Source organism: Protopterus annectens, chromosome 2.part1, assembly GCF_019279795.1.
Source record: "Protopterus annectens isolate FY-2018-M chromosome 2.part1, PAN1.0, whole genome shotgun sequence".
Lineage (NCBI taxonomy): Eukaryota > Metazoa > Chordata > Ceratodontiformes > Protopteridae > Protopterus > Protopterus annectens.
In genome coordinates, this window is record NC_056729.1 from 429,602,819 (window position 1) to 429,630,335 (window position 27,517).

At 41.4% G+C, this 27,517-nt stretch overlaps 1 protein-coding gene across 3 annotated transcripts in view; it reads right to left on the reverse strand.

Moving 5' to 3' along the window:
* Positions 1 to 27,517, reverse strand: part of TTC29 (tetratricopeptide repeat domain 29) — a 3,626,200-nt gene that overhangs the window by 1,014,530 nt on the left and 2,584,153 nt on the right. For all 3 annotated transcript variants that reach the window (XM_044062243.1, XM_044062242.1, XM_044062241.1), the window contains exon 8: positions 3,959 to 4,050. In XM_044062243.1, the coding sequence (XP_043918178.1) occupies positions 3,959 to 4,050 (92 nt within the window). The remainder of the gene's footprint in view (positions 1 to 3,958; positions 4,051 to 27,517) is intronic.

The following is a 27,517-nucleotide window of genomic DNA, read 5'->3' on the forward strand; positions in this document are numbered from 1 at the left end:
CTTGAAATACTGTCTCCAATGTGAAAGTTAAGATTGCCTCAAGGTGACTGTATGCAACTGCGCTGCTAAAGTCTGAGTCCTTAACTTGCCTTTAAGATTGCAAGCCTCCAAGACATCTTGGCTGTAATGAAATAAGGTAAAGTGGTTAAGTTCATGTTTATCGTCATGTTTAAATAACCTCATTTTAAGGCAGTATGATGTCTGTATCCCAAGATGGCCTTCAGTATTGGCCAGTGAATGAGTAGGTGCTCTGCTCTATAGCATTTGCATACATCTGCAGCATTTGGGCTTCCCTTATCTGTAGAGCTAGTCAGTTTCCCAAGTTTCTAACAAAGCATGTTGCCTTTCCATAAGACATCCGATTCTTTTGAACTACAGCTTCACCCCTGTTAAGGAGTGCATCAGAGATCAAAGCAATACATGCTGTTTAAGCAATTTTCAGCATGAACAGTCTTACTGTAACTATCTTCAGATCTAGAAGGACTAATCTACTACTGCACGCGATGGCGTTTTTAAAGTTTCAAGATAGGGGTAATGGGGATGTTCACTGAGAGGAATATGTTGTTCACATGCACTCGCCTCAGCACAGAAGGGCTCCAAAACCAATATGAACAACAAATATCCAAAGAAGCCACCCCCTGTTTAGTGCCTTTCTGAATATTTATGGAAGGAAACTGTGTATAGTTAATAACAATACCACATTACTGATTGGCAAGAAGTAACTGCATTCATCTCTTGAAAGATGGGCCTGTCGCATACACTCCCAAAGATCCCAATAAGCAAAATCTAGAAACGGTGCCAAAGGTACTGGCAAAGTCTAATAGGAAGGCTAATACATCACTACTGTATTACACAATGTGAATGCATGCAACAACTGTTGAACACGTGGCCACTACATCCTACTGTGAAGTCCATTGTGAATATTGTATTAACGTTACTATAATTAATTTCAGACTATAGCCAGGCTATAAGCCCATATCTTTTGTCACTATTCAGCAGCAAAGTTGGTTTATATTCATAGAGATGTAGCTTAGCTTAGAAAGCAGGATTAACATAGGTTCATTTACCTCAAAAGTTCACTGGTAGTTACAAAGGTTGCAGTCCAGGGGACCACTGAGGAGCCTAGCCCAAATTCCCAGCAGCCCCAAAGCATTATCTATTAAGTGGCTTGTTCAAAGTTGCACAGTAAGAAAATGACAGCTGAGGGAATGAAGCACTGAAACACTGCACAACATGCAGTACAGCTTACAGTTTTAAGCCTGTCTGCCATCTCCTGCTACATAGCCCCCCTCAGCAGCTGACTGTTCATACCACACGACCAATAATGGCATCATGTCATCTGCCATATACATCTACGTATCTGCAGGGAGGCCATCTCCCCTGAGACCCTGTTATAATGGAAACAGTGAACAGTTATTATTGTTTCAGCAACAATGAATGGCATGTCCAGCCTTATCTTTTCTATCTGTGAAAGCTCAGGGATTAACTACACTAGTCCTCTAAGTTTAATGAAATGAAATATATTATCTGAGCTAGAACCTACAGCAGGACTAATTTTCATTAATTTAATGTCATAAGAAGCACTGAAGTTCTGAGAACTAAATAGTAGTTTTGTGCCGGCTTGACTACTACCAAGCAGTTTCAGGCCAGTAAGCAGGAAAGGTTGACTGTAAATGTTGTAATGGTATACATAATTTATTCACAATAATGCGGAAATACATAAAATAAATAAATAAATAAAAAGCTAAATAAAATCTTGCAAATGACAAAGCATAACAAGAAACCAACAAAGACCACCATGTTCTATAAAAATAAAGTCTTAACTGTGGTCCCAAGCAATAGTCTACAAGATTATACACTGAGCAGCAGGTATTTATGTCATGCGGTGATGACTTAGACTAAGAAATCTGTATCCTGAGGTGATTTCTGACCACTGCACATGGGCCAAAACCAAAGTGCTCATATTTTAAGAAGAAAGTATGTGCAAGGTAGGTGACTATATATTTTGTATAGTTTATAGTATATAAATGCTGAACCTCAAATGTGCGCTTCGTTGACTTGGATTGTGGAAAGAAACTGGAGGGCTCTGAAAAAAAATCTTTGTGCACACATGGAGGACATACAGACTCCTCACAGACAGCTCCCCGCCCTCTGCTGGGAAATGATCCACAATCTAAGATCTGTTACTTTACTGCATTATATTGTTTTGTTCATTACTGACAAAAATATAGCCACATGTTTTCTATAAAATATGAATTCAAATTTATTTGACTCAAGCTAAGTTGTTTATGACCCTGGAAGTAAAAATATAGTGGAACAAATATGTACAAAATAAATACTAGTAACAGATCTATCAATAAAATGTTATAAACATAAGATGTCATTGCAAAAGGCTTCTGCTAATATGGTATTTACTTGAATATGACAGATGTAACAGTCCAAAACAAGGACAAGTGAATTTTCAGGACAATAACATCTGAAAACAAAACCCCAAGTGAGTGCTGCTGAAAGATTAAAACAAACTTCAACAGCAGGTGGCTTATGTAAATAGAGGAACAGAGGTTAAAATGTTAGACAAACATTAATCCTGTTTTGCAGTACACAGTTCACAGGTGCAACAAGACAAGAAAATTACACAGAGCAATCAAAAAATTCATTCACATGGACCTCAGAGACTTAAAAATATATATATTCTAAGGAAACAGGATGCCTCAGACCAGAGAATGAGAATAAGATAGAGCAGCATATTTGTGCATCAAGGTGATTCCAATTTCCAGCTGGGAAAATAGGACTGTTAACACCCACCTCCCCTGATAACTGTCCAATTATGTATATCACACTTGGCCTACTGTTTGCTGTAGAAGTAATCAATAAAGGATGTGGTTGAGCGAACATAGATTTTGGTTGAACCAATGCATGAAAACTTAATAATTTGCTCAGAGTGGAGAAATCAAATAGAGGAAAGATGAAACAGTACTCAGGGGTTTGTCGATTGTGCCATCAAATTTGTGGGCCAAAACAAAGTAATACCCCAAATGGAATCAGTGACAGCTGAAAATGTAAAAAGGTTTCTTCCATCCGTGATTGGCTAAGTCTGATATAGCTCTATCTATCTATCTATCTATCTATCTATATATATATATATATATATATATATATATATATATATATATAAAACATCTCTCAACACATCTATATATCTGTATAAATATATACACACACATATGCGCGCGCGTGTGTGTGCGCAGTTTTGTATCATAAAGCTAATGCCTTGCTAAGAAAATGTGATACTTACTGAAGCATTTCATTTCCCTCATGAAAAAATAATGTTCAGTCGATCCTAAAAATGGGTATACCACGAGAAAATGAAACCACACTGACAAGTACACTGTAAGTTTTTAGTTCAACTATTTTCTAAAATACCTTCTAAATGTAATCCTTTAAATGATTAGTTTATTCATTTTTACACTAAAGCAGCTATGTAAGCACATAAAGGCCACAGATGAAAATGCAAAAGAAATTGTAAACTGTGATACAAAAGGAACATGACCAAGCAAAATTATCTGTCCAAGACTAATTCTGCTTAATGAGATAAGCTAAAGTATGTAAGCAGAGACACTGCAACAGTTTCATTGTGCAGACCACTATTAAAATGGTGAGATGTTCTGCTTAGTACACACTATTTATTCAAATTGCAAGACTGGTAACTAAGCTTTTGAACAAGGTAAAACGAAACAGATTAAGATCTGAAGTATAAAGTTTATGGACATGAAGAAAAGCAATCTTTCTTACCGTTCTTCAGCCATGCTTCAAGTAACTTCTGATGAAAGGTTCACTTAAGAAGGGCAAAGCTAAATTTAAGCAGTCAGCAAATGGAAGGTGACAGACCTCTAACAATTTAGTGTTTCACAGCTGGATGAATTCACAGTGACAGCTTGACAAGGATGTGTTAACCTACCTTTCCAGAGCCCTTGCCATTGCTTCATAGGCTTTACCTAAGCTGACATGATCGTCCAATGCTTTGGAGATTTGCAGGAATATGTCCAGGTACTGCACAACAAAATATATGTATTAATGTCTAATGATATAACACAGTTTAGTTTCAGCATTTTTCATAGAGCCCGTCCACTTGCCTCTCCAGTACTAACTGCCTTTATGAATGTTAGACTACAGTACTTGCACATAAATGTTATAGTTATAACAGATTTATTAAAATATTAGCAAGATCAACTTCCTTAAAGTAAAGCTTTTTTAATTCATGACTAATAAAAACAAAGGTTTTCTTGAAGCTTTATTATAAATAGCTTATGACTATTATCTACAAATATGTCTTAATAAAACTTGACATTTTACCAACTATGCATTTAAAAAAAATGTCATACTGTAGTCAAGCATAAATCATCATCCTGTTCAAAGAGTAATTAGGGCTATATAAGTTAATTTTATCACTGCATACTCATGTTACATAGGACCTAGTTAGAAAGGTTCCCCCACAGAGAAGGGTATCATTTAGATTATGGAACATCTATGACTGCTATATCAATTAAAATGAGGCTCATTTATTAAATAAATAACCTTAACAAGGTATGACAGGTATGTATCTATCTATGGGTAATAACAACACTTCTGAAGTGGGTCAAACCACAAAGAAGACTGTTTTGATTCTACTTTCCACTGGAGTATTACAACATGATAACTGACAACCATATATATAATGCATACATTACGATACAATAACTCATTCCAAAGATAGCAATGATATTTTCTGTTTAATCTGGGCACACAGATATTACTGTTTTGTAAGTACTATTACTGAGTCATAAGCTTATAACCAGTCGGTTCTCATAAACTTCCACTGCCACTGCACAAGTGTAGCCACAAACTTACATTAAATCAAGCTTTCTACCTATGCTGAATAATGAAGTCTGACACTAATAAAAATTTATACATCTGTTTAATGTTGCACTCCGAGTGGCAATTCTAATAAAATTAGCATTCTGTAATGGAACCTATCAAAACCAGTTAGCAAGATGCAAATGAGACAGCATGTGGCCCACTCATGTTTCCCAGTCCTAGAAATTATCTTGTCTCTTGCCTGCACTCATGAAGAGACTATCAGTGTCCTATTATAAAAAAGCAATTTATAATGTCATAATAAAATAATCAGAAATCTAAGCTTGTCATATTTCGCTATCAGCATTTAGAAGCAAGTAGATATGGAGAGTATCTTATGTACATTTATCTCAAAAGCTGATCATGTTAACAAAGCTAACTGTAATTCTATCCCTGGTATACCTCTCTTTTTTCATAACTTCTTACAAGAAATACTTGACCCTTTGACCAGTAAAGGCAAACTGGGATGGAAGTACAACCTTAACTGCACTGCATGAAAAGGGGTCTTTGTTTATAAGACAAGTACCACTAAATTGCTTTTATTGAAACAACAAAAGACAAAGGCAGGAAGGAAGGATTTTATTTGCTTTTTCTGTACAGTGCCAACTTAAAAAACTGTAATCATCTTAAAGATTCATAGGTTCATATATATAAACTAGGAGTATATGTTAGGGCATGATTTAACTGCTGTCTCTGTCCATCAGAGACATAGGTGTCAGACCGGGGTGAATTCCGATTTTCCATCCACCGGTCCAGGTTATACTTGAATAGGGTTAGAGAAGGGCTCTGCTTCAAATGGTTGGGAAACCTATTCCAAAGAATGGAATTCTCTGAGATACATACCTGTCCCTCTAACATGCCCTATTTAGATCACAAGCAAAGTTTAAATCCTTGAATCTAGTAGTCCTGATGATGTTTGTTTTGCGGATCCGCAAAAGGTCCATCAGGCATAAATTGCCTCTCAGCAGTCTGTAGGAAACAGAGTTATAGGGAAAGGGCTTTGAGGTGGTCTGCATAGGGCTATGCCCTGTTTTGTTTTTGTCAGGAACTTCTGTGGACATTCCAATTGCTGCATGTGCCTGGTCAGGTATATATCAAAGGCAGCATTATACTCAATGATGGGTCTGATGAGAGCTGAGTATAGTGGCACAATGACTTTCATGGACCTAAATGCCATGACCCCTTTTGCTGCAGTCCATACTCTTAATCAGCTCATACTGAAGCATGTCAAATGTTTATGGATGGATAACTTTTACAACATATGACCTTCAGTTGTCAAATCACTTAGCATCATAATTTTTAAGACTTATTGTTGTAGTAAGCATCTTATACCAGTTGGTTTGCAATAACTTTTGAGTGGCTAACACTGTTTGTAAAGCTCTTCACTGCCTTAAGTTAAATTATTTCTGCACTAAATTCTCTCTACATAAACCATTCCCAAAATCTGTGCATTAAATTCTCTCCCACATAAACCACTCCCCTAGTGTGACTTCTTTCTGCCTGCTGTCTGTACCGGTAATGTTATCAAGGCATCCGTCCTAATCACATGTTCAAGTGTATATCTTTAGCTTGTTTAACATAGTATTGTCACTAATAAGTAAAACTAAGGTGCTTACTTCAGAATGATCACAGTCTCATGATATGAACTCCATATGCAAGTGGAATGTCCTAAAAACTACCACACTACCCATGTATAACACATGATGTGATGTTGTCCTGTCTTGCCTTCATTCCGTACTGGTGGGTTCTGAACTGATCCTCTGTTCCAACTCGGCCGTTTACAAAAGCTCGAGGTCTCCAACTAGCTCGTGGCTTACTCCCTATCCCATAATGCTCTAGGGAATTCCCCAGATCTCATCTGCTGCTAAATAGATCGGGTGTTTCACAACTGGCTCTGGCTATGTTTACCTTTAAATTGTTATAATACCTTTAAAACTTATATTTCCTTCCCTTAATTAAAATTCTTGGTAGTTACTTTAGTTAACTGCTTGACTTTGTTAGTTACAGTTTTAGACTGTGTCTGTTACCTTACTGTTTTTTCTCTGAAGCCGTCGGTTATCTCAAGGCCTACATTTTCGTCCCTATCCTGGCTTCTCCGTGTTTTTCCTGTTACTATGTCTAAAGAATCAAAAGACACAAAACCCTCAGGGTATAAGAAGTGATCCAAGTGCTCTCAAAAGATGTCTTTAAATGATACCCATACTGACTGTGTGTACTGCCTTGGAGTAGTACACTTGCAAGAGTCTTGCTCTTTATGACACTCATTTAGTTTGAGGGTTCTCCTCGAAAGGAAAAATAAGCTGATACAGAGGGGATTGCTGAAGAGTTCTTTTTCAGAAGCCTTAGCAGAAGGTCAGAGTGTTACAAAGCATAGGCAGCTCCATTCTCAGATCCAGTCATTCCTCCCCAAAGGCACTGGTGTCCGTCTCAGCACAACTGATTCCACACAGACGTGGAGACCCAGGGCCTCAGGATGCCCTAGTAGGTGAACCCCTCTCTTCCAAAACCTCTCCAAAATTCCCTTCCAAAGTGATCTCTCGCAAGCGATTATGCAAGAGGAAGCATCTGGACTCCCCAGAGGAGTCAACCACATCTGACACAGACCTCGATGAGTCAGAAGGGTCCCCACAGTCACCCTCTGAGGATGTCTCCTTTGCAGACGTACTAGAAATTCTTAAGCAGAGAGGTGGCTTGAAGCCCATCAACCCTTCTGATGAGGAGTCTGTTTACCTGAAGGCTTTTGGGTCTCACCCTTCCACCACTTGGGTATCTCCACCTTTCAGTGGACTTATAGATTTAGTTTGTCGAAAGGCATGGGTGTCTCCAAATTCAGTGGAGCCTGTCCCCCAGAGGCCAAATAAATTCATCACATCCCCAGAGGATAAAACCTTCCTTACAAAAGGTGTCCCAGTAGATGCTAAGATGTCCTCTTCTGTCCATCACCTGAACAAAGAGTCAAGTACGATGGACAGATATGGGAAGCGCACGTTTTCTTCGGTGACCTTTACACTCAGGTCCCTAAATTATCTTATACACTTTACCAGGTTGTAGAGAGATCTCTTGAAGGAGCTAGAAGATACTATCCAGGGTTCAGAAGCTGTGGGGGTATCAAATAACGTGTCCCCCTAGCTCTCCACCTTGAATTCAGTGGTAAACTCATCCATGAAGCTAATTTCCTATGCAGCTGATGGAATTTCCCTTAGGAGGCATTCTTGGATGCGCTTGTGTAACTTTGCGGACCCCTTTAAGTCTTCCTTTGTTAATGCCCCCTTCGATGGCTCGCCCTTGTTCGGGCCTAAAGTCAAAGACACACTAACCAGGTGTGAACAGGAAGGAAAAACTCTCTGTCATCGGAGTCCAGTTTTCCCTACCTTCTAGGCCTTATCCAAAAGGTCAAAAAGGAGGAAAAATGTGGTTTTGAAAATCCCACAGAGTTTTTCAAGACACACGTGGTGAGTCTTCCCCCAGGGGCAGAGGGGGAAGCAATAATGGAAGATGCCGACCACATGGCAAAGGGGGTCCGCAGAACCAGGGCGACAGAGAATTCTTCTTTGGTAAGCCCTTTCAGTGCTCCTGAAAGGAGCCCCCATCTGTCCTTCTCTGGAGGCAGTTGGGGGTCGCTTATCCTTGTACCCAGACACCTGGCTAAAAAACAAAAGACAAATGGGTACAAAGCATCATATCCAGAGTTTACTCCATACGCTTTTCCTTTCACACCCCACAGATAAAAAACATTCCAGATATTCCACTCAGTCACAGAAGACAAGCAGCCCTAGAAATACAGAAGTTGCTAGAAAAAAAGAGTCATCCAAGCAGTCCCCGTAGACCAAATAGGATCTGGGACTTACTCGAGGTTCTTTTTAGTTCCAAAGAAAACAGGGGACTGGAGACCCATACTGGATCTCAGCAGATTGAACAAATCTGTAACAAAGACAAAGTTCCGGATGGTAACACTTCAGTCAATACTTCCTTTTCTGGGAAAAGACAATTGGATGCACTCTACAGACCTCCAGGATGTGTACTACCACATAAAAATGGACAGGCCATCCAGGAGTCATCTGTGCTTTCAGCTGGGAGCCAGTCTTTACCAGTTTTGAGTTCTGCCCTTTGGTCTCACTACAGCCCCCAGAGTGTTCACCAAATGTATGGCAGTAGTTACGGCTCACCTGAGACGTTTAGGATTCCAAGTGTTTGTGTATCTAGATGACTGGCTCCTAACCGCCACCTCCACCAAGCATCTACTAACAGAAGCAAGAGACACCACACTGAAACTCTGTTCTCGTTTAGGCATCACAATAAACTATGAAAAATCTGCCTTGTTGCCATCTCAGCATATCATTTTTATAGGTGCAGATTTAGACATGACAAAAATGATGGTAAAGCTTCCTCCAGAAAGAGGAAAAACCCTTTCGTGACAGGTTGTAGACCTTCTTTTCAAAAAGAAAAGTCAGGCAAGGACAGTTTTAAAAGTACTAGGTATCATGATAGCAGTGATAAACATAATTCCATTAACACAGCTGCACATAAGAATTCTATAGTGGCTGCTGTTCACTCAGTGGTTCATGCAGGAACTTCCGATGTCACACAAGATCATGTCAACAGAATCTTGCAGAAGAGACCTTCTTTGGTGGCTTCACTCCAGTCAAGTGACTTTACGTTGACCCTCTGTAATTCCACGACCACTAGCCACAGTGACCACTGATGCTTCTCAGACAGAGTGGGGGAGGCATTATCAGGGAAAGACAGTCCAAGGCCTTGGCAGGATCATGAGGCCCACTTGCACATCAATGTCCTAGAGATGTCAGTGGTGCTTCTTGAGTTGTAGGCATTTCAAGACTCTCTTTCGCTAGGAATGATTGTGATCCAAACTGACAATATGTCTGTTGTATGGTATATAAACAAACAAGGAGGAACCAGATTTTATCCCCTTTGTAGAGAGGCCCTGAGAGTATGGCAGTGAACAACCTTCTCCCAACGCTTTCTGGTCGCAAAGCACATCCAGGGGAAATCCAGCGTGACAGCAGACAAACTCAGCAGTGCAATACTGATGCTTCACGAGTGGTCTCTGAAACAAGACATAGCAGAAATGATTTTCCGAAAATGGGGCCAGCCTTGCTTTGACCTTTTTGCCACGTCCATGAACACCAAATGCAGCAGCTACTTTGCCCTAATCCCCCCTCAGGGGGAGTCCCCAAGGGATGCACTTGTACACGATTGGCCCTCAGGTCTTCTCTACACCTTTCCTCCTTTTCCTTTGATACCCAAAGTTCTTCTGAAAGCCAGCGTATTGGGAAGGACCTTAATACTTGTCGCCCAGTACTGGCTTCGTCAAATCTGTTTCCCCTTTCTGTGGCCTCATCTTCAGGAGGAGCCCTGGATTCTGGACCGAGTTCCGGATCTTCTGACTCACTCATCGGGAATGCTCCATCCATTTCTTCAAACCCTCAAGTTGACAGCATGGCTGCTCCAATTCCAAACATAGCCAGGCTACCTGACCTTTCACCTTCAGTGCAACATATCCTGATTTCTCCTCACAAAGCTTCTACGAGAAGATTATATCTCAGCAAATGGAAAAGATTTTCCTCCTGGGCTTTAGAAAATCAGATTGACCCTTTCTCTGCACTTATACCCTCCATACTGGAATTCTTAGCAAAGCTTTTTCAGGAGGGGGCAGCTACTATTCGAGTTCAATTAGCAGCAATCTCTAATTTCCATTATGGAGAAGGGGGTCCGAACATTATGTCTCACAGACTTTGCAAAGCTTTCTTGAGAGGTACTAACCTGTTAAAACCACCCATTAGACCACCTCTACCCCCATGGAACCCAAATTTTCTATTATCCCATATAATCTTTTCCCTCTTTGAGCCTGCATCATCCTGTGAACTAAAGTTCTTAACCTGGAAGGCAATTTTCTTAGTAGCTATCACTTCAGCTAGGAGAGTTTCGGAGCTACAAGCATTGTCCATCAAACCTCCTTATATACTATTCCATAAGGGCAGAGTCTCACTTCGTACAAACCTGCCCTTTCTACCAAAAGTATGCTCAGAATCAAACTTAAACCAGTCCATAGACTTACCAGTATTTTCCCTCAGGTATGGCAGTAAGGCAGAATATATGTTACACCAACTAGATGTACATAGGCAATTACGTTTCTACTTACACAGAACAAAGGACTTTAGAAAGATTGACCAATTGTTTGTATCCTTTTCAGACTGCAAGACAGGTGCTCCAGTACCTAAAACCACACTATCCAGATGGTTGTCAGATTGCATTACATTCACCTACCAGTCCATAAACAAACAACTTCCCAACAAAATAAGAGCTCATTCTACCAGGGCTATTTCTACCTCTTCTGCTTTTCATGCAAAACTGCCAATTGATACCATTTGCACTGCAGCAACATGGGCAAGGCATCATACCTTTATCACTCATTACAAAGTGGATTTGGTCTCCAGGGACAGGGCCTCTCTTGGGTCCAGTGTTATGAAGAATGGTCTCCTGTGGGCCACCCAAGAAAAATAGTGCTAGGGATGCTGTCCCACCAGTACAGAATGAAGGTGAGACAGGACATCATGTAAAGAAGTTATGTACTCACCATAACATTCCATGTGAGTTGTCCATTTCACCCTCATTCTTATGTCCCACCCTCCTACCCCCAGCCTTTAGCTCCTGGAGGATCAAGAGGTTACTATTTGGCATCTAATATTCTCTGACCCTCTTCTTGGCTTGTAAAATAATAATAAATCTTTTATATGTGCATATTAGTATACCAGCAAACAAGATCTGGGGAATTCCCTAGAGCATCATGGGATAGTGACTATGCCACGAGCTAGTTGGAGAGCTTGGGCTTTTGTAAATGGCCGAATCAGAACCGAGGATTGGTTCTGAACCCACCAGTACAGAATGAAGGCTAGGTGGACAACTCACATGGAACGTTATGGTGAGTGCATAACTTCTTTTTCACATTTTTACTGTCATACTGTTTAATCCTAAACTTCCTCAGCAGGTATGCAGTGGTAGAACACCACACACAGCAACATCTTCATCCTCTGTATTTTTTTCCTGAGTGCTGATTTATACAGCATCATATTTCTGTGTACAGTCCAAGGCATGTGCATGCACAACTGCACACTTAGCTGGGGTGTTAATCGTTTAATTCAAGCAGCAGTAAAGATTCATACCTTTCTACACAATGATATGTTGTTATCCCTGTAGTAGAATGCATGTCAGTCATTATGGCTATATCTTGTCCAAAAAACTCCGCTAAGAATAATTCCATTTTCATCCATGATTTGACTTTATAAACTGCTTTTTTAACTAAATTTTGTAGCATACTTTTGCATTTGTAAATATGTATATGTCTTATACCATAACCATGCATCTCTAATATGTTTTGTTCATTAATTGTGTGATCCTATTCACCTGGGCTGTGCCTGCAAATGGTCTGTTGAGATCAATGCATTATCCCTGATAAATAAATAAATACAGGAAAAGACAACAGTGACTGGATTTGTAAAAGAACACTGCATAGGAAGGCAGACTGATTTGAATGTGTAAGCACTTTTAATCCTGCTATGGAACAGTTGTTGAATGAGTTCTTTCATGACGTTAACAGCACTGAATGTGCTATGAAACCTTTGACACTACTCAATATGATTCCTGCTAAAGCAAATGGGTCACTGTACAATTTACTATAGCCAGAGAATTCTTAGTTTAAATTAACTAAATGTACAGTAAGGATTCTGCAAAAGTCACATTAATACAAGACTATCAGTAACTGCAGAGAAAGAGAGATTTAATTAAAAAATAGAACAACAGAGGGAAATATATATATATATATATATATATATATATATATATATATATATATATATGGATGTGAAGTGGGAGTTGCACACTACAGCAAAGTATTGTAATTTCAAAGTGAGGGAAGTATTCGTTAACAGTAACAGGCAGACAAATGGTTTGAATTTTGAAAGCACACACAAACTGTTATTATCTAAGGAAGGTCTAACATTAGGTGAAACACAAAGAGATTAATACCCATGGAAGCAGATTGTAAGAGTTATTATTCTTCTACAACAGCACATAGCTCTGTGCACTAGTAATATGGCAACTAGAAAACACAAAATGTAGAAAATACATGAAAGGCATCCAGTGTGTAGACAGTAGGCAATACAATACCTAAAAAGTATTCAGATGGAATACAAAGTGATACAGAAACTGCACAGCAGGAGGCAAAGATTCTAGAAATACAGAGTATGTGATTCATCCTGGAAAATGGAAGTAGCAATATGAGTGCTAACCGAGAACTCTGGACCATGGACCATGCCAGTGCATTTGTGCAGATTTCAGAACATTACATCAGTAGACTAGTTTGATAATTGTTACCACCACAACATTCTGAAAGATTCTGTCAGTTTTTCTTTTCATTTGTAGGTGTGATAAAGGATAGAGACTTGATTTAAAAATGTAGAACCAAGCAGGACTACAACTGTTTTGCAGACAAGGGATCATATAAATGGGTCTGAACATTTTACACTCAACCTTAATTTATTCTATCAGCCTTTTATAGGTTTGTAGGTGTGTACTAGGCTAATGACCCTGGAGCCATTACAAGCCTAGCCCATAGGATTACCCTGGCATAGAGCCACCTGACATTAGTTCCCAGTACCTCTGTCGAATACAGCCACTGGAATGATCCCTGGGTGGGAAGTCTATTCATAGGTTCATAGGTAGGTACTAGGCTATCGGCCCAAGGGCCTAAGTAAGCCTAGCCAACAAGGTTCCCTGGCTTATGCCACCCAAGAAAGTTAATTTCCTGTGCCCCTGTTGAGCAGAGCCACAGAAGTGATCCCCAAGGTGTATTTCCTATTTCCCATCCACTCACCAAGATTTTTCTTGAAGAGTGCTAATGAGGAACTTTGCTTGAGATAGATGGGTAGTTTGTTCCAGAGTATAGGAAGTCTCTGGGACAGGAATCTATCCCTCCAGCAGGTCCTGTTTATTGTGGTGACAAGGTTTAGGTCCCTAGAGCATGCAGCTTGGAGGGATTGGGATTTCTTTAGGTGCAGCGCGTCCAACAGCTTTGGGTTTAACATAGCTTTATATGTTAGGCAGAGATCTCCTCGGAGTAGGCCATGTGCTACAGAGTAAATCTGGAGTTTTTTGAGACGGTCAGTGTAGGGCATCTGTTTGAGGCCAGTAATCCTCTTTGTGAGGTACTTCTGTGGCCTTTCCAGCTGCTGCAGATGTCTTGTGAGGTACATTCCAAAAGGGGCGTTGTACTCTATAATGGGTCTAATGAGTGCCGAATAGAGGTCAGCAATGACCTCTTTTTTCCTGGATAAGAACCCTTTTGTGATGAGGTGTGCCACATAGAAGGATTTCCTGACTACTGTGGCGATGTTATTATCAAAGGAGAGACTACTGTCCACCTGGGTCCCAAGGACTCTTATCACACATTCGGCATTAAGTAGACTGCCGTTTATGTGGTAGTTCATGGGTACTGAGTTTTTACCAAAAGGGATGACAATGCACTTTTTGGCATTGAGCTTGAGACCATGCCTCTAACACCAGGCATCTGTCTCAGTGAGGCCCTTCTGTAGGATGTCCACATCATTTGGGGACTCGACTATGGCTCCTAGTTTGCAGTCATCTGCGAACTTCATTAGCCAGAGGCCTTCTGTGTTAGCCTGCACTTCAGAGAAGTAGATACCAAACAGGAGAGGTCCTAGGACTGAACCCTGTGGTACTCCACTTGTCACTGGTTCGAAGTCAGACTTGGAGTCTGCAACTTTTACAGTGTGGGTTCTGTTAGTGAGCCAGTTGGCAAGCCATCTTGTGACGTAGGGATTTATACCTAGTTCAGTGAGTTTAGCTATAATTCCAGAATGGGGGATGGTGTCGAAATCCTTGGCGAGGTCAAGACAGGCTGTGTGAACCACCTTACCCTCGTCTACAGCTTTGGTGACTGCCACAAAGAAGTCTATCAGGTTCAGAAGGCATGATCTGCCTTTCACAAACCCGAACTGGGTGGGATCCAGAGCTTGGAGGTTACCAATTTCTTTGTTTATGAGTTCCATGATGATACATTCCATGGCCTTGCAGACCAGGCTCGTCAGGTTAATAGGGCGATAGTTCCCAGGATCAGTGGTGGCTCCCCCTTTGTGGAGTGGGATAACTGTTGCTGTGCTCCATTCAGTGGGCACAAAGCCTGAAGTGAGACTATGATTGAACATGGTGTTTAGGTGGGGAGCCAGTTCGTTCTGAAGTTTGTGTAAAACGCAGCCTGGGATGTTGTCCGGTCCCATGGATGCTGTGTTTCTGGTTTTAGAGAGTGCAGCTTTTACCTGCATAGATGTGATTACAGGGACTCTGCATTCTTCCCGTATAGATATGGGCCCTTTAGGGGGTGAGAGGGGGGTAAAGAAGTTAGCAGTGAACCTATCTGCCAGGATGTCGGCAATATCAGTTGGTTCTGTAATTTTCGTGCCGTTGTGCTGTAACTCAGAGCAGATCTGGGTGTTGCCACTGAGATTCTTGACATAGCTATAGAAGGCTTTGTGGTTGCCCTTAGAATCAGTGGCGATGTTGTTTACGTAGCTGGCTTTGGAGGATCTTACAAGGGATCTCAGCTTTTTACTGAGGCTGACCAGGGAGCTCCTCCACTCATGGGATTTTACTCTCTTTTGCAACAGTTTCTTCCTTCTGTTGTAGAGTTTATTTATGGCAGGGGACCACCAGATTAGCTTTCTTTTTTTTGGAGGATAGCATCTTGGTTCTGTTTGGGATAGCACGATCCATGAACTCGTGTAAGCTTATAGAGTGCATTTGTGTAGGATTCAGCAGTCATAACTGTATTGCCCATCTGCACGAGTGCCATGAAGTTCGCCACATTTGACTTAAGAAGCATGAAGTTGGCTTTGGCGAAATTTTTTACCGTGGTTTCCTTAATGGTGGATGGGGGCGGGATGTGGATATCTAGGGTGATTAGCTTATGGTTGGATCTGACCAACGAGGAGTTGACTTCAGGTGTGGAACACCGGTCACTCATGTTGGTAATGAGTAAGTCTAGGATATTGTTGCCCCTGGTGGGAGTGTGGATAAGTTGATCCAGGGTATTGGAATTTATAAATTCCAGAAAGCGTTGAGTGAAGGAATTGGTACACGAGTAGTTTTCCCAGTTAATGGTGGGGTAGTTGAAATCACCCATTATTAGTGTGTTTGGTTGAACCTTAATATTTTACAGTATATCAAGAAAAGAGGAGTGGGAATCCTGGGGCATGGTGGGGGATCTGTAGCAAGCTACAATTTGGATTGCAGTTTTGCCCAGAGTTAGTTGCACTTGGATAACCTCGGATGCATTATACTGAGTAACTAGCCTGGAGGTGTGGATATCCTTAATGAATATGGACACACCATTGCCTTTGGTGTTCTGGTCCAGGTTAGAAGGCCGAAAAGTGTGGTATGAGTTACAGCCTGGTAATGCAGGGGTGCTCTCTAGAGCCTTGAACCAGGTCTCAGTCGCTGCACAGATAATGATGTTCTCCATTTTAAGCAGTGCCTCGAGTGAGTGCATTTTGAGATTTAGACTTCTAGCATTGAGTAGTATTACCCTCAGTTTTTGCTTGGCTGTTCCTGTTACAGTGGTGAATTTGTCATTTGAACCTTGTCTAAAAAAGACACTATAGGGGTGGCAAGACCCTTAGCCAGTGTCCGGAATCCCTGGGGTGACAGGTGCAGGCCATCTCTGGCAAAGCATCGTGGTCTGTCGACTATGTCGTCCCAGGTAGACAGATACTGGATCCCCTCAGAATGACACCAGAAGCTTAGCCAATTGTTGAAGTCAATCATTTTGTCCTTGTACTGCGGTAACATTCTGGGTGATGGCAGGATGCTACTCAGGGCTAGGGTCATACCTGCCTGGGCTACAAGAACACAGAGCTCTTCCATGTCTCTTTTCATGTAGTCCAGGGAGGTACTTCTCAGGTCATTCACACCAACATGGACAATGACAGAGTCATATTTGTACTTGTTGTGGAGTGACCTGAGTGCGTGGGTTATGTGGCGGATCCTGGCACCCAACAGGCAGCTGACAGTAACCTTCCCCTTGTTTAGCCTGGTGAGTGGGACATCAGTGTGCCTGACTATAGAGTCACCTATGACTAGTGTGTTCGGTACGTTGTTTTGCCTTATGGGCTGTGGTTTATTGGCACACTCAGTCTGTGGGCTATGTGTCATTTGGGTTGTGATGGGGGGGGGTGGAGGTTGCTTGCATTTCTGCTTTGGAGGTCTCTGTTGCTTGAGCAGATTATTATTGAGAGCCTCTGTGAATGTTTTTGTGTTTCTATGTGTGGATTTTGGTGGTGTAGGTTTAGTGGGACTATGTGATGAGTGTGGTGTGGTGCAAATGTTTACCTTCTCCTCTTGACTGCAAAGTTCAGTCTTGGTTGGAGAGAGCTTTACCTCCTGTTTGGCTAGATAAGTGCATCTCTCACAGGTTGTTGTGTTAGGTGGTAGGAGAAGAGGGTTATTTGTGTAGATGAGGCAATTGAGACATTGACCCAAGATGCCCTGATTCATCAGATAGACAGGAGAGAACACTGGGAGCTGATGCTTGGACATGACTGAATAAAAAAGAACTTTCCTCTAGACAAGTGAGGAAAGTGAGTATAAGAGCTGTTTGTTTTTCTAAGCAAGTGAGGAAAGTAAGTACAAAAACTGTTTTCCTCTAGGTAAAGAGGAAGGTTGAGTGCTGTGTAATTTGTAGCTTATTTAGTGCTAACAACAAGTTCTGAACAAGTGCTGAGCATGAATAAGCAAATTCAAGTGCTAAAACTAAGAATCTGTACCTGGATCTTGTGGTAGATAGGCTACCTTGTGCTTACCACTCCCACTGATAAGCTAGAATACTTCCCTCCAACACAGAAAGGCTTGGGGGACTCAGAAGCTTACAAACAGTCCTGGATACAGCAAATCTGTATCTGGACTAGACTAGTTACAGGACAGGTGGGAAACAAGCACAAACGCGGGCTTTTAAACCAGAAAGTTGAAAGAGATGGAAAAACTGCCCAAACAGTCAATAAACTACAATATCTGGGTCAGAAACCACTCTTGTGGTAGATAGGCTACTTAGTGCTTACCACTCCCACTCCCACTGATAAGCTAGAAGGCTTCCCTCCAACACAGAAAGGCTTGGGGGGCTCAGAAGCTTACAAGCAGTCCTGGATACAGCAAATCTGTATCTGGACTAGACTAGTTACAGGAAAGGTGGGAAACAAGCGCAAAGTGGGCTTTTAAACCAGAAGGTTGAAAGAGATGGAAAAATTGCCCAAATGGCCAATAAACTACAATTTCTGGGCCAGAAACCACTCTTGTGGTAGATAGGCTACCTAGTGCTTACCACTCCCTCCAATGCAAATTGTCTCACAGACAGAACCGACAGTGTGAAAGTAGTTGACTCCAAGTCACACTGCCGACCAGTCACAAGTGGATTCCCACAGGGTTCACGAGCAGTCTCTGGGTCATGAACCTGTCCCTCCAGCATGTTCTGTTGATTGTGGTAATGAGGTTGAGGTCTCTGGAGCGTGTGGTGCAGAGGGATTGGGATTTCTTTAGATGTAGCATTTCTAACAGAGCTGGGTCAGACATGGCTTTGTAAGTCAAGCAGAGATCGCCTCTAAGTAGGCGATATGAGACAGAGAATAGTTGGTGTTTTTTGAGTCTGTCCATATAGGACAAGTGTTTAAGGCCTAGGATCATCTATGTGAGGTACTTTTGTGGCCTCTCCAGTGGTTGCAGGTGTCTAGTGAGGTACATGCCAAATGGGGCATTGTACTCGATGATTGGCCTAATGATGGAAGAGTAGACAGAGACAATTACTTATTTTTCCTGGATGCAAAACCCTTAGTAATGAGATGTGCCACATACTTTCTGACCATTGTGGCAATGTGATGATCAGAAGATAGGTTGCTGTCAGCCTGTGTTCCCAGATATCTTATAACTCCTTCTGTGTTCAGTGGACTACCATCAATGTGATAATTCATGGGAACTGAGTTTTTCCCAAAGGGAATGATGACACATTTTCTGGCATTGAGCTTAAGGCCGTGGTTCTGACACCAGTCATTGGTCTCAGTGAGGCCTTTCTGCAGGATGTCAACATCACTTGGGGAGTTAATAATAGCTCCCAACTTGCAATCGTCTGTGAACTTTGTCAGCCAGAGTCCTTCATGTTGGCCTGGACTTCAAAGAAGTGGATACCAAACAGGAGAGGACCCAGGACTGCAAACCCTGTGGAACTTCACTCGTGACTGGTCTGCAGTCTGACTTGGAGTCAGCTGCTTTCACACTGTAGGTTCTATCTGTGAGACAATTTGCAACCCACCTAGTGATATAGGGTTTGATGCCTAGCTTAGTTAGCTTCTCTATGATTCCTGAGTGGGAAATGGTATCAAATACCTTGGCCAGATCAAGGTAGGCTGTATGAACCACCTTGCCTTCATCCACAGCTCTGGTGACTGACTCAAAGAAGTTGACCAGGTTGAGCAGGCATGATCTACCCTTCACAAAACCAAACTGTGTGGGAGCCAGAATTTGGAGATTCCCTATATCCTTGTTTATTAGGTCCATGATAATGCATTCAATAGCTTTGCATATCAGACTCGGCAGGCTAATGGGGCGATAGTTCCCAGGGTCTGTAGTCGCTCCTCCTTTGTGGAGAGGGATGACTGTAGCAGTGCACCATTTGATAGGGACATAGCCTGAGGTGAGGCTGTGATTGAACAGGGCACACAGGCATGGTGCCAGTTCACTCTGTAGTTCATGTAGAACACAGCCAGGGATGTTGTCAGGTCCCATAGAAGCTGTATCCTTAGCCGTGGGTAGTGCTGTTTTAAGCTGTGTAGCAGTAATACTGGGTGCCTGGCAATCTACTGGTATTGTGACTGGTCCTTGGGGGGGGGAGCGGTAAAGTTGGCACTGAATCTGTTGGCTCAGTATAGGAGGTACCATTGTGCAGTAGCTCACAGCAAATCTGGATAGTGCAGTGGAGATTCTTTACATAACTATTGAAGGCCTTGTGGTTGTCTTTACTATCTACTACAATTCTGTTTTCATAGCAAGATTGAGAGGATTTGATGAAGGATCTCAACTTTTCATTGAGGCTGATAAGGGAGTTTTTCCAGTCTTGGGACTTCACCTTATTCCACATCAGTTTCTTCTTTCTGTTGTAGAGTTTGTTTATGGCAGGGGACCACTGGACTGGCTTCCCTTTTTGGAGGAGAGCATCTTGGTTCTACAGGGTATCATACAGTGCATTAGTGTATGATTCAGCGGTCATGCAACTATTCCCCATTTGCATGGGTGCCGTGAAGTTAGCCACCTCTGTTTTTAGGAGCCCAAAGTTAGCTTTGGAGAAGTTTTTCATGGTGGTTACCTTTGTGGGAGGGATGCGGATTTCCAAGGTGATTAGTTTGTGGTCGGATCTAACCAGGGAGGAGTTGACTATTGGTGTAGAGCAACAGTCGCCCATGTTAGTAATGACCAGGTCAAGGTTGTTGCTATCTCTAGTTGGGGTAAAGGGTCTATATTATAAACACAAAAGCTCAAAATTGCGAATACATCTACATGTACAAAAACAGCAAAATATGTAATCGGCGAAAATAAAAATGCCGAATGTATTTGCTTGGCCAGCAGGGCGATCGTGGGGTTGAGGAAATATATCCTTTCCCCCACTGTAGTGGGGTCTCAGAGTTGGTATATTTAAGTAGGGGTGTATGGGGAGGGTGCAGCCCTCCACATGGGGGGTGCAGGGGGCTTGCCCCCCTGCAAAAGTGTGTTAATTTAATTTTGCTTTGTTAGTTAGAGCTTACCTGCATGGCGCTGTTGGTTGACGAAATACGTTTGGTGTTTTCATTTTCGCCTATTACGTATTTCGCTCTTTTTATACATCGACCTTTATGCGTCGATGTAGGTGTATTCACTATTTACAGCTTTCGTGTTTATAATATAGACCCAGGGTAAGAACGAGCCAGTTCAGGGGATTAGAATTAATGAATTCCAGGAAATGTTGGGCAAGTGTATTGGTACATCAGTAGTTTTCCCAGTTAATGGGGGGATAGTTGAAGTTGCCCAGTATGAGAGTGTTAGGTTGGACCGTAATATTCTCCAGGGTGCTTAAGAACGTGCAGTGTGAGTCTTGGGACATGGTTGGGGACCTATAGCACACTACAACCTGAATTGCTGTCTTACCCAATATTAGCTGCACCTGAAGTATCTCTGATGCATTATGTTGGGCTACCAGTCTGGAGGTGTCCTTTATGACTATGGAAACACCACCGCCTTTGGAGCTTCGATCCAAGTTCTGGGGCCAAAAGGTGTGGAATGAGTTATAGTCTGGTAGTGCAGGGGTGCTTTCTGCTGCTTTGAACCAGGTCTCTGTTACAGCACAAATGTTGATGTTCTCCATTTTAAGGAGTGCTTCGAGCGAGTGCATTCTGAGACTTAGACTTCTAACATTGAGCAGCATGACCCTCAGATTGCATTTCTTTGTAGCTGTTACGGTGGTAATTTGGTCTTTGGAAGACAGCCTAGAAAAGGCACTATAGGGGTGGCAAGAACCTTGGCCAGTATCCAGAAGCCCACAGGTGACAGATGGAGGTCATCTCTGGAAAGCATCGAGGTCTGTCAATCATGTCATCCCAGGCAGACAGATACTGGATCCCCATGGAATGACACCATAAACTTAGCCAATTGTTGAAATCAATCATTTTCTGCTTGTACTGTGGTATCATTCTGGGTGATGGTAGGATGCTGCTCAGGTCTAGGGTCATACCCATCTAGGCTACATAATCCAAGAGCTCCTCCATGTCTCTTTTCATGTAGTCCAGGGAGCTACATCTCAGGTATGATACTTATATGAAACTGTATGCCAGACTACACAATTTCTTCAATTCTATACACTGAGAGCTCTTTCTGAAGGACAAATTAGTTTAAGTAATGAAGTCTACAAGAAATCCTTGAAGCAATCTCTTCTGCTAAATCTTGCAAGGCTCTGGGTCAAGATAGCTTTGATCCTTCTCTTTACAAAATGAAAAAAAAAACATAATTTTGAACCAAACTATGCAAATTATCTAACCATGTTAAATACCATGGTTATAGTAGGTAAGCATTTAAATCAATCCAAAATTGTATTTATCTTGAAACTGAGTTCATATTTTCAACTTATTAAAAATTCTTGATATAAAAATGTTTGCAATCTTTCTAGATGGAAGATTCTGAATAGTGTAAACCAAGCAATTTCTAGATTTCAATTAAGACTGATGGAAACTAGGTAAATACAAGAAGGTAATACCATATCTGAATTAAATCTTCATCACAATGCAGATAAGAAGGATCAACAAGCAGTTTTCACAGTAGATGCAACTAAGGCATTTAAATAGGTTCAAGTACTCTTTCCTTTTGATGTGTTAAAAAGTTTTTCCTATGCAGTACATTCAAAAAACTGTTTTCATGTTTTATATAATTCAGTGTCTACATGTCTTTTTGTAAATGGTCTGTTACCAGACACAGTCAGAATGTTCATAAGAGGTTACTAAGCTAGCAGCCCTAGAGCCTTTACAAGCCTAGCCATGTTAATCTCAAGTATCCCCATTTGTTCTTTTTGGGCAGTTTTCAGAACGAATTTATGAACAGACCGGGTCTGTGATCAACACTGGCTACTCTGTCCAAGAGGGACATGGGTGCCACCCCTGGGGCGAATTTGCGGTCTCCCATCCAATTGTCTAGATTGTGTTTGAATAGGGTCAGTCAGGAGCTCTGTTTTACATGAATAGGAAGTCTATTCCAGAGAAGCATCAGTCTCTTGGAGACATACTTGTCTTTCCAGGAATTTCATGTTAATGACACAGGCAAGGTTAAGATCCCTAGAGTGAGTAACTCTTGTCCTATTTGAATTGTAGATGTGCAGCATTTCCATTAGGGCAGGGTCAGAGACTGCCTTATAGGCCAGGCACAAGTCACCTCTCAGCAGCCTGTAAGATACAGAGTAAAGTGACAGGGCTTTCAGCCTGTCCATGTAGGCAATGGCTTGGAGCCCCGGTATTTTCTTAGTGAGAAATCTCTGAGGTACCTCCAGCTGCTACAGGAGTCTGATGAGGTACATGCAAAAGGGTGCATTATACTCTATTAGCAGTCTGATGAGGGTCGAATATGGTGGAGTTATAACATCACTTGACCTGGATGCTATGCCCATGCTTATGAGGTGTGCTAAGTAGAAGGCTTTCCTTACTACTGTAGAAACTTGGTGGTCAAAGTTCAGATTACTATCAACCTGTGTTTCCCAGTCTCACACCACTGGGTTGGAACTCAGGGGGGTGCTGTCAATATTGCAATTTGTAGCAAATTCCATTTTAATAATGCATTTTTTATGCATTTAGTTTTAGACCATGGCTTTGGCACCAGTCATTCTTTTGTGTTAGCCCTTCTTGTAATGATTAGGGGACTCAGTAATTGCTCCCAGTTTGCAATCATCAGCAAACTTGGTGAGCCAGAGGCCATCTCCTTTGGCCTGTACTTCTAAGAAATAGATGCCAAACAGTAAAGGGCATAGCACAGACCCCTGTGGTACTCCACTGGTGACGGGTCTACTGGTTGAGGTGGAGTCACCAATTATGACAGAGTATGTTCTGTCCGTGAGCTAACTGGATACCCATCTAGGAAAGTATGGGTTAATCCCCAGCTGGGAGAGTTTCTCAGTGATGGGGTATTGTGTTGAAAGCCTTGGCAAGGTCAAGATAGGCTGTGAGCACTGTCTTACCTTCATCCATGGCTTTGGTGACATTCACAAAGAAGTCTGCCAGGTTTAATAAGCATGATCTACCCTTACTGAAGCCAAACTGGGTTGGGTCCAATGTTTGGAGGTCGCCTATGTCCTTGTTGATAAGGTCCTTGATAATTCTTTCCATGGCCTTGCAGATGAGGCTGGTTAGATTTATAGGTCTGTAGTTCCCAGGGTCAGTTGACAGCCCACCTTTGTGCAGAGGCATTACTGTTGCTATTCTCCATTCTGCAGGAACATAGCCAGTTCTAAAGAGAACACCAAGTTGGTCTGCTAGGTCTTGTTTTAGATTGTTTAGTAAACAACCTGGGATATTATCTGGTCTCACTGAGGCCATGTTTTGGCTTTGGCGAGTGCAGAGATGACCTGTTCTCTAGAGATACTAGGCAGAGGACTGGTGTCAGGTATGCTTTGGGATATGGTAAGTGGGGATGGGGGGTGAAGTTTGCACTGAATCTGTCAGCTAGCAGGTTGGCGATATCTTCCAGTGTAGTATGAGTGATTCCATCTACAACCAGTTCAGCACATAGCTGGGCATTCCCATTTAGACTTCAGACGTAGTTAAATAATGCCTTATGATTATCCTTGGCTAGTGATGCTATTCTAATTTTGTAATTTACTTTAGAAGACTTTACAAGATTTCTGATTCTCTTGTTTAGGCTTAGGGGGGAACTCTTCCTCTGCAGAATGATATCTCTCTTGCTTTTGGACAACGGTTTCTTCCTCTTGTTATATAATCTGTTTATACTTGATACATGGTGGCTTGTTTTTGATCTGGTCAGGTACAGCAAAGTTTATGCAGTCGCGTAAGTGTTTGTACAGGACGTTTGTGCACACTTCTGCATAATGATCATTGATGTCTGTGATTGCGGGTGGTATGACGTTTTTTATACCACCGCTTAGTAGGCTGTAGTTAGCTTTGGTAAAGTTTTTTTTATAATTTTTGTTCCTGTGAGGGTATCACTTCCAGTAGTTACTTCAAATGAGACTGATTTGTGGTCTGACCTAACCAGGGAAGGCATCAGGCATGTTGATGAATACTATGTTCAGGACATTAGAGCCCCTAGTGGGGTATAGACTATCTGTTCCAGAGCATTTGTGTTAAAATCCAGGAACTTATGGGCGAGCATGTTTTTGCTTGTGTATGTCCCCCAGTCTATGGAAGGATAGTTAAAATCTCTCATGACTAAGGTGTTGGGCTGTATGCCGAGGGATTCCAGGAAATTGAGGTAGGCAGTGTGCTTATCCTGGTTCTTGGTGGGGGATCTACAGCTAGCAATGATGTGGTATGGTACCTTCCCAATACTTAATTGGACATGGATTAGTTCAAGACAGTCATGCTGTTTAATCAATCTCCAAGTGTATTTGGTTTTAATGAAGATGGATACACCACTACCTTTGGTTCCCTCACGCTCATTTTGAAGTCTGAATGTGTGGAAGGCATTCTAGCCTTGCATGACAGGGTGCTCTCAGCGGCCTTGAACCATGTCTCGGTAACTGAACAGATGTCAGCATCCTCTAAGGTGAGGAGTGCTTCCAGGGAGTGCAGTTTCATGTTTAAACTCCTGGCATTAAGCAGCAAGACCCCGAATTTGTCTCAATTAGATTTTGTTATGGTGGAAAATTTGTTGTTTTGACATTCCCTAAAAAGACACTATGGGGGAGGCAAGGGCCTTTACCAGTATCTGAAAGCCTAGAGTGGACAGGTGGAGACCATCTCTAGCAAAGCAGCGGGGTCTGTCTACCACATCCTCCCAGGCTGACAGATACGGGATCCTCCTGGACTGACAACAAAACCTAAGCCAATTGTTGAAGTCAATCACTTTTTGTTTATACTGTGGCATAATCCTGGGTGAGGAAAGGATATTACTGAGGGCTAGAGATACAACTGTCTGGGACACTTAATCAGAGTTCCATCATGTCTCTCTTCATATAGTCCATAGACGTACATCTCAAGTCATTCACTCCAACGTGGACTATGACAGAGTCATAACGGTACTTGTTGTTGAGTGACTTGAGTACATGTGTGATTTGTCAGATCCTGGCACCTGATAGGCAGCTGACTGTGACCTTCACCTTGTCCAGTCTAGTGAGGGGGAGATCCATGTGTCTCACTATGGAGTCACCTATGACTAAGACATTTGACATGTTGCACTCATTATTACCCCATTTTTATTCCCCATTGGAACTGATGTTCATAAAAATATTTAAAAAATATAAAACCCAAAATCCAAAAGGGTAAACTTTGATGATTCTGTTATGGACATTATCTTCTTCATTGATTGATGACATTGTATTATATTTTCAGAATCTTAACTGAAATTACAAAAGACTAAACATTCAATTATAAATTCAGTTTAGAAAAGTTGACTCTTTATCCTTTTAGTAATTCAAAAGTCCAAATAAACTCCTATTTAGCTTCATCAATAAATATCCCACTAAATGAAGTAAAATAATATGGAATAAAATATAAACTGACATTATTTTACTGATACTAACTTTGATTCAGTTATCAGCAAGAAAAAGAAGATCTAGAAAACTAGAATAAATTAAAATTTGGACTTGTGGAGAGGACTTCTGTAATCAAAATGAATGTTTTTCCAAGTCTTTTTTTTTTGGAATAACTTGATTTTGCACATACCTTGAGCTTTTTTCAAGCCAGTTTACAGGTCAGTTGAAAATTCTTGTGGAAAAATAATCCAAAATTAAGTATAACTGTACTCTAGAGATTAGGCAAGTTATTTCTAGGAGTCAGACTCTTGCAAAATGGGGGGGGAGGCAGAGAGGCATGCAGATGCAGTATTTTCTGAGATTGTAGAGTGCTGGAGAGGTCTAGGCATAATTTCCAAAACACTGTGAACAATTCTGGTTCTTACCCTGATATTATTTCTCTTATGTGTTCAGCTAAACCTGTGTTTGTCTAGAAGGAAGCAGTGATGTTTTAATATTGTTAAGGATCATGGCAAAAATAGTGGCCAGAACTAACTGGAAAACAAAGAAAAAGTGGCAATAGGTGAGTTCAAACATCTGCTTGTGCAATAAACAGAAGCAGAGGAAAAGTAGTTAAATAGGTCATATAAACAAATGGTTGCATTGGTTCAAGTACCTTGATGACAAGGCAAGGTAAATGTAGAATGTAATGTTAAATTAGAGAAGGACCATGTCCACCTTCAGGACATGTCTGGCCACCTTTAACTACCATACTTAAAAACCCATGAGATAGCAGTGTAGACTGAGTGTAAATATTGTGCACAGACAGGTAATTTATTTGGCTCCTGGGGCTGGGGAGTGACTATGTTATGTATTGACATGTAATTGAACAAGGTGCAAAATTCTGGATACTGGTGTATTTATAAATTTAAACAATAATAATGGACGTTATGATGGTTTTGAAATGCTGATTGGTTTTGGAACTGTGCTGATACATAAAGTCTTCTACAAAGAAGAAAGGAAAAAAGACCAGTTTGATATTGTTAGCAATAAACTGAAAATTTTACTGAAAAGAACAAGAAAAAGAAATGCTGTATGGTGTTGCCCTTTTAGTACAGTCTAAAAGTATTATTTATACAGAGTTATGTTCCTTTCCTCTAGCGTCAAGTGAGTCTGTTTACCTTCCCTTTTTCGAAAGAATGAAAGGAGGCATGCATTTCTACTCTATAATATTTTAGACATTTTTAATACATTTAACAGCTTGAAATTAACTACAATGCAACTACGAATTAAACGAAGTTAAAGACAGACCCCGGGATTTGATAACACCTACACTAAGTGTACACTGTTCTGAGT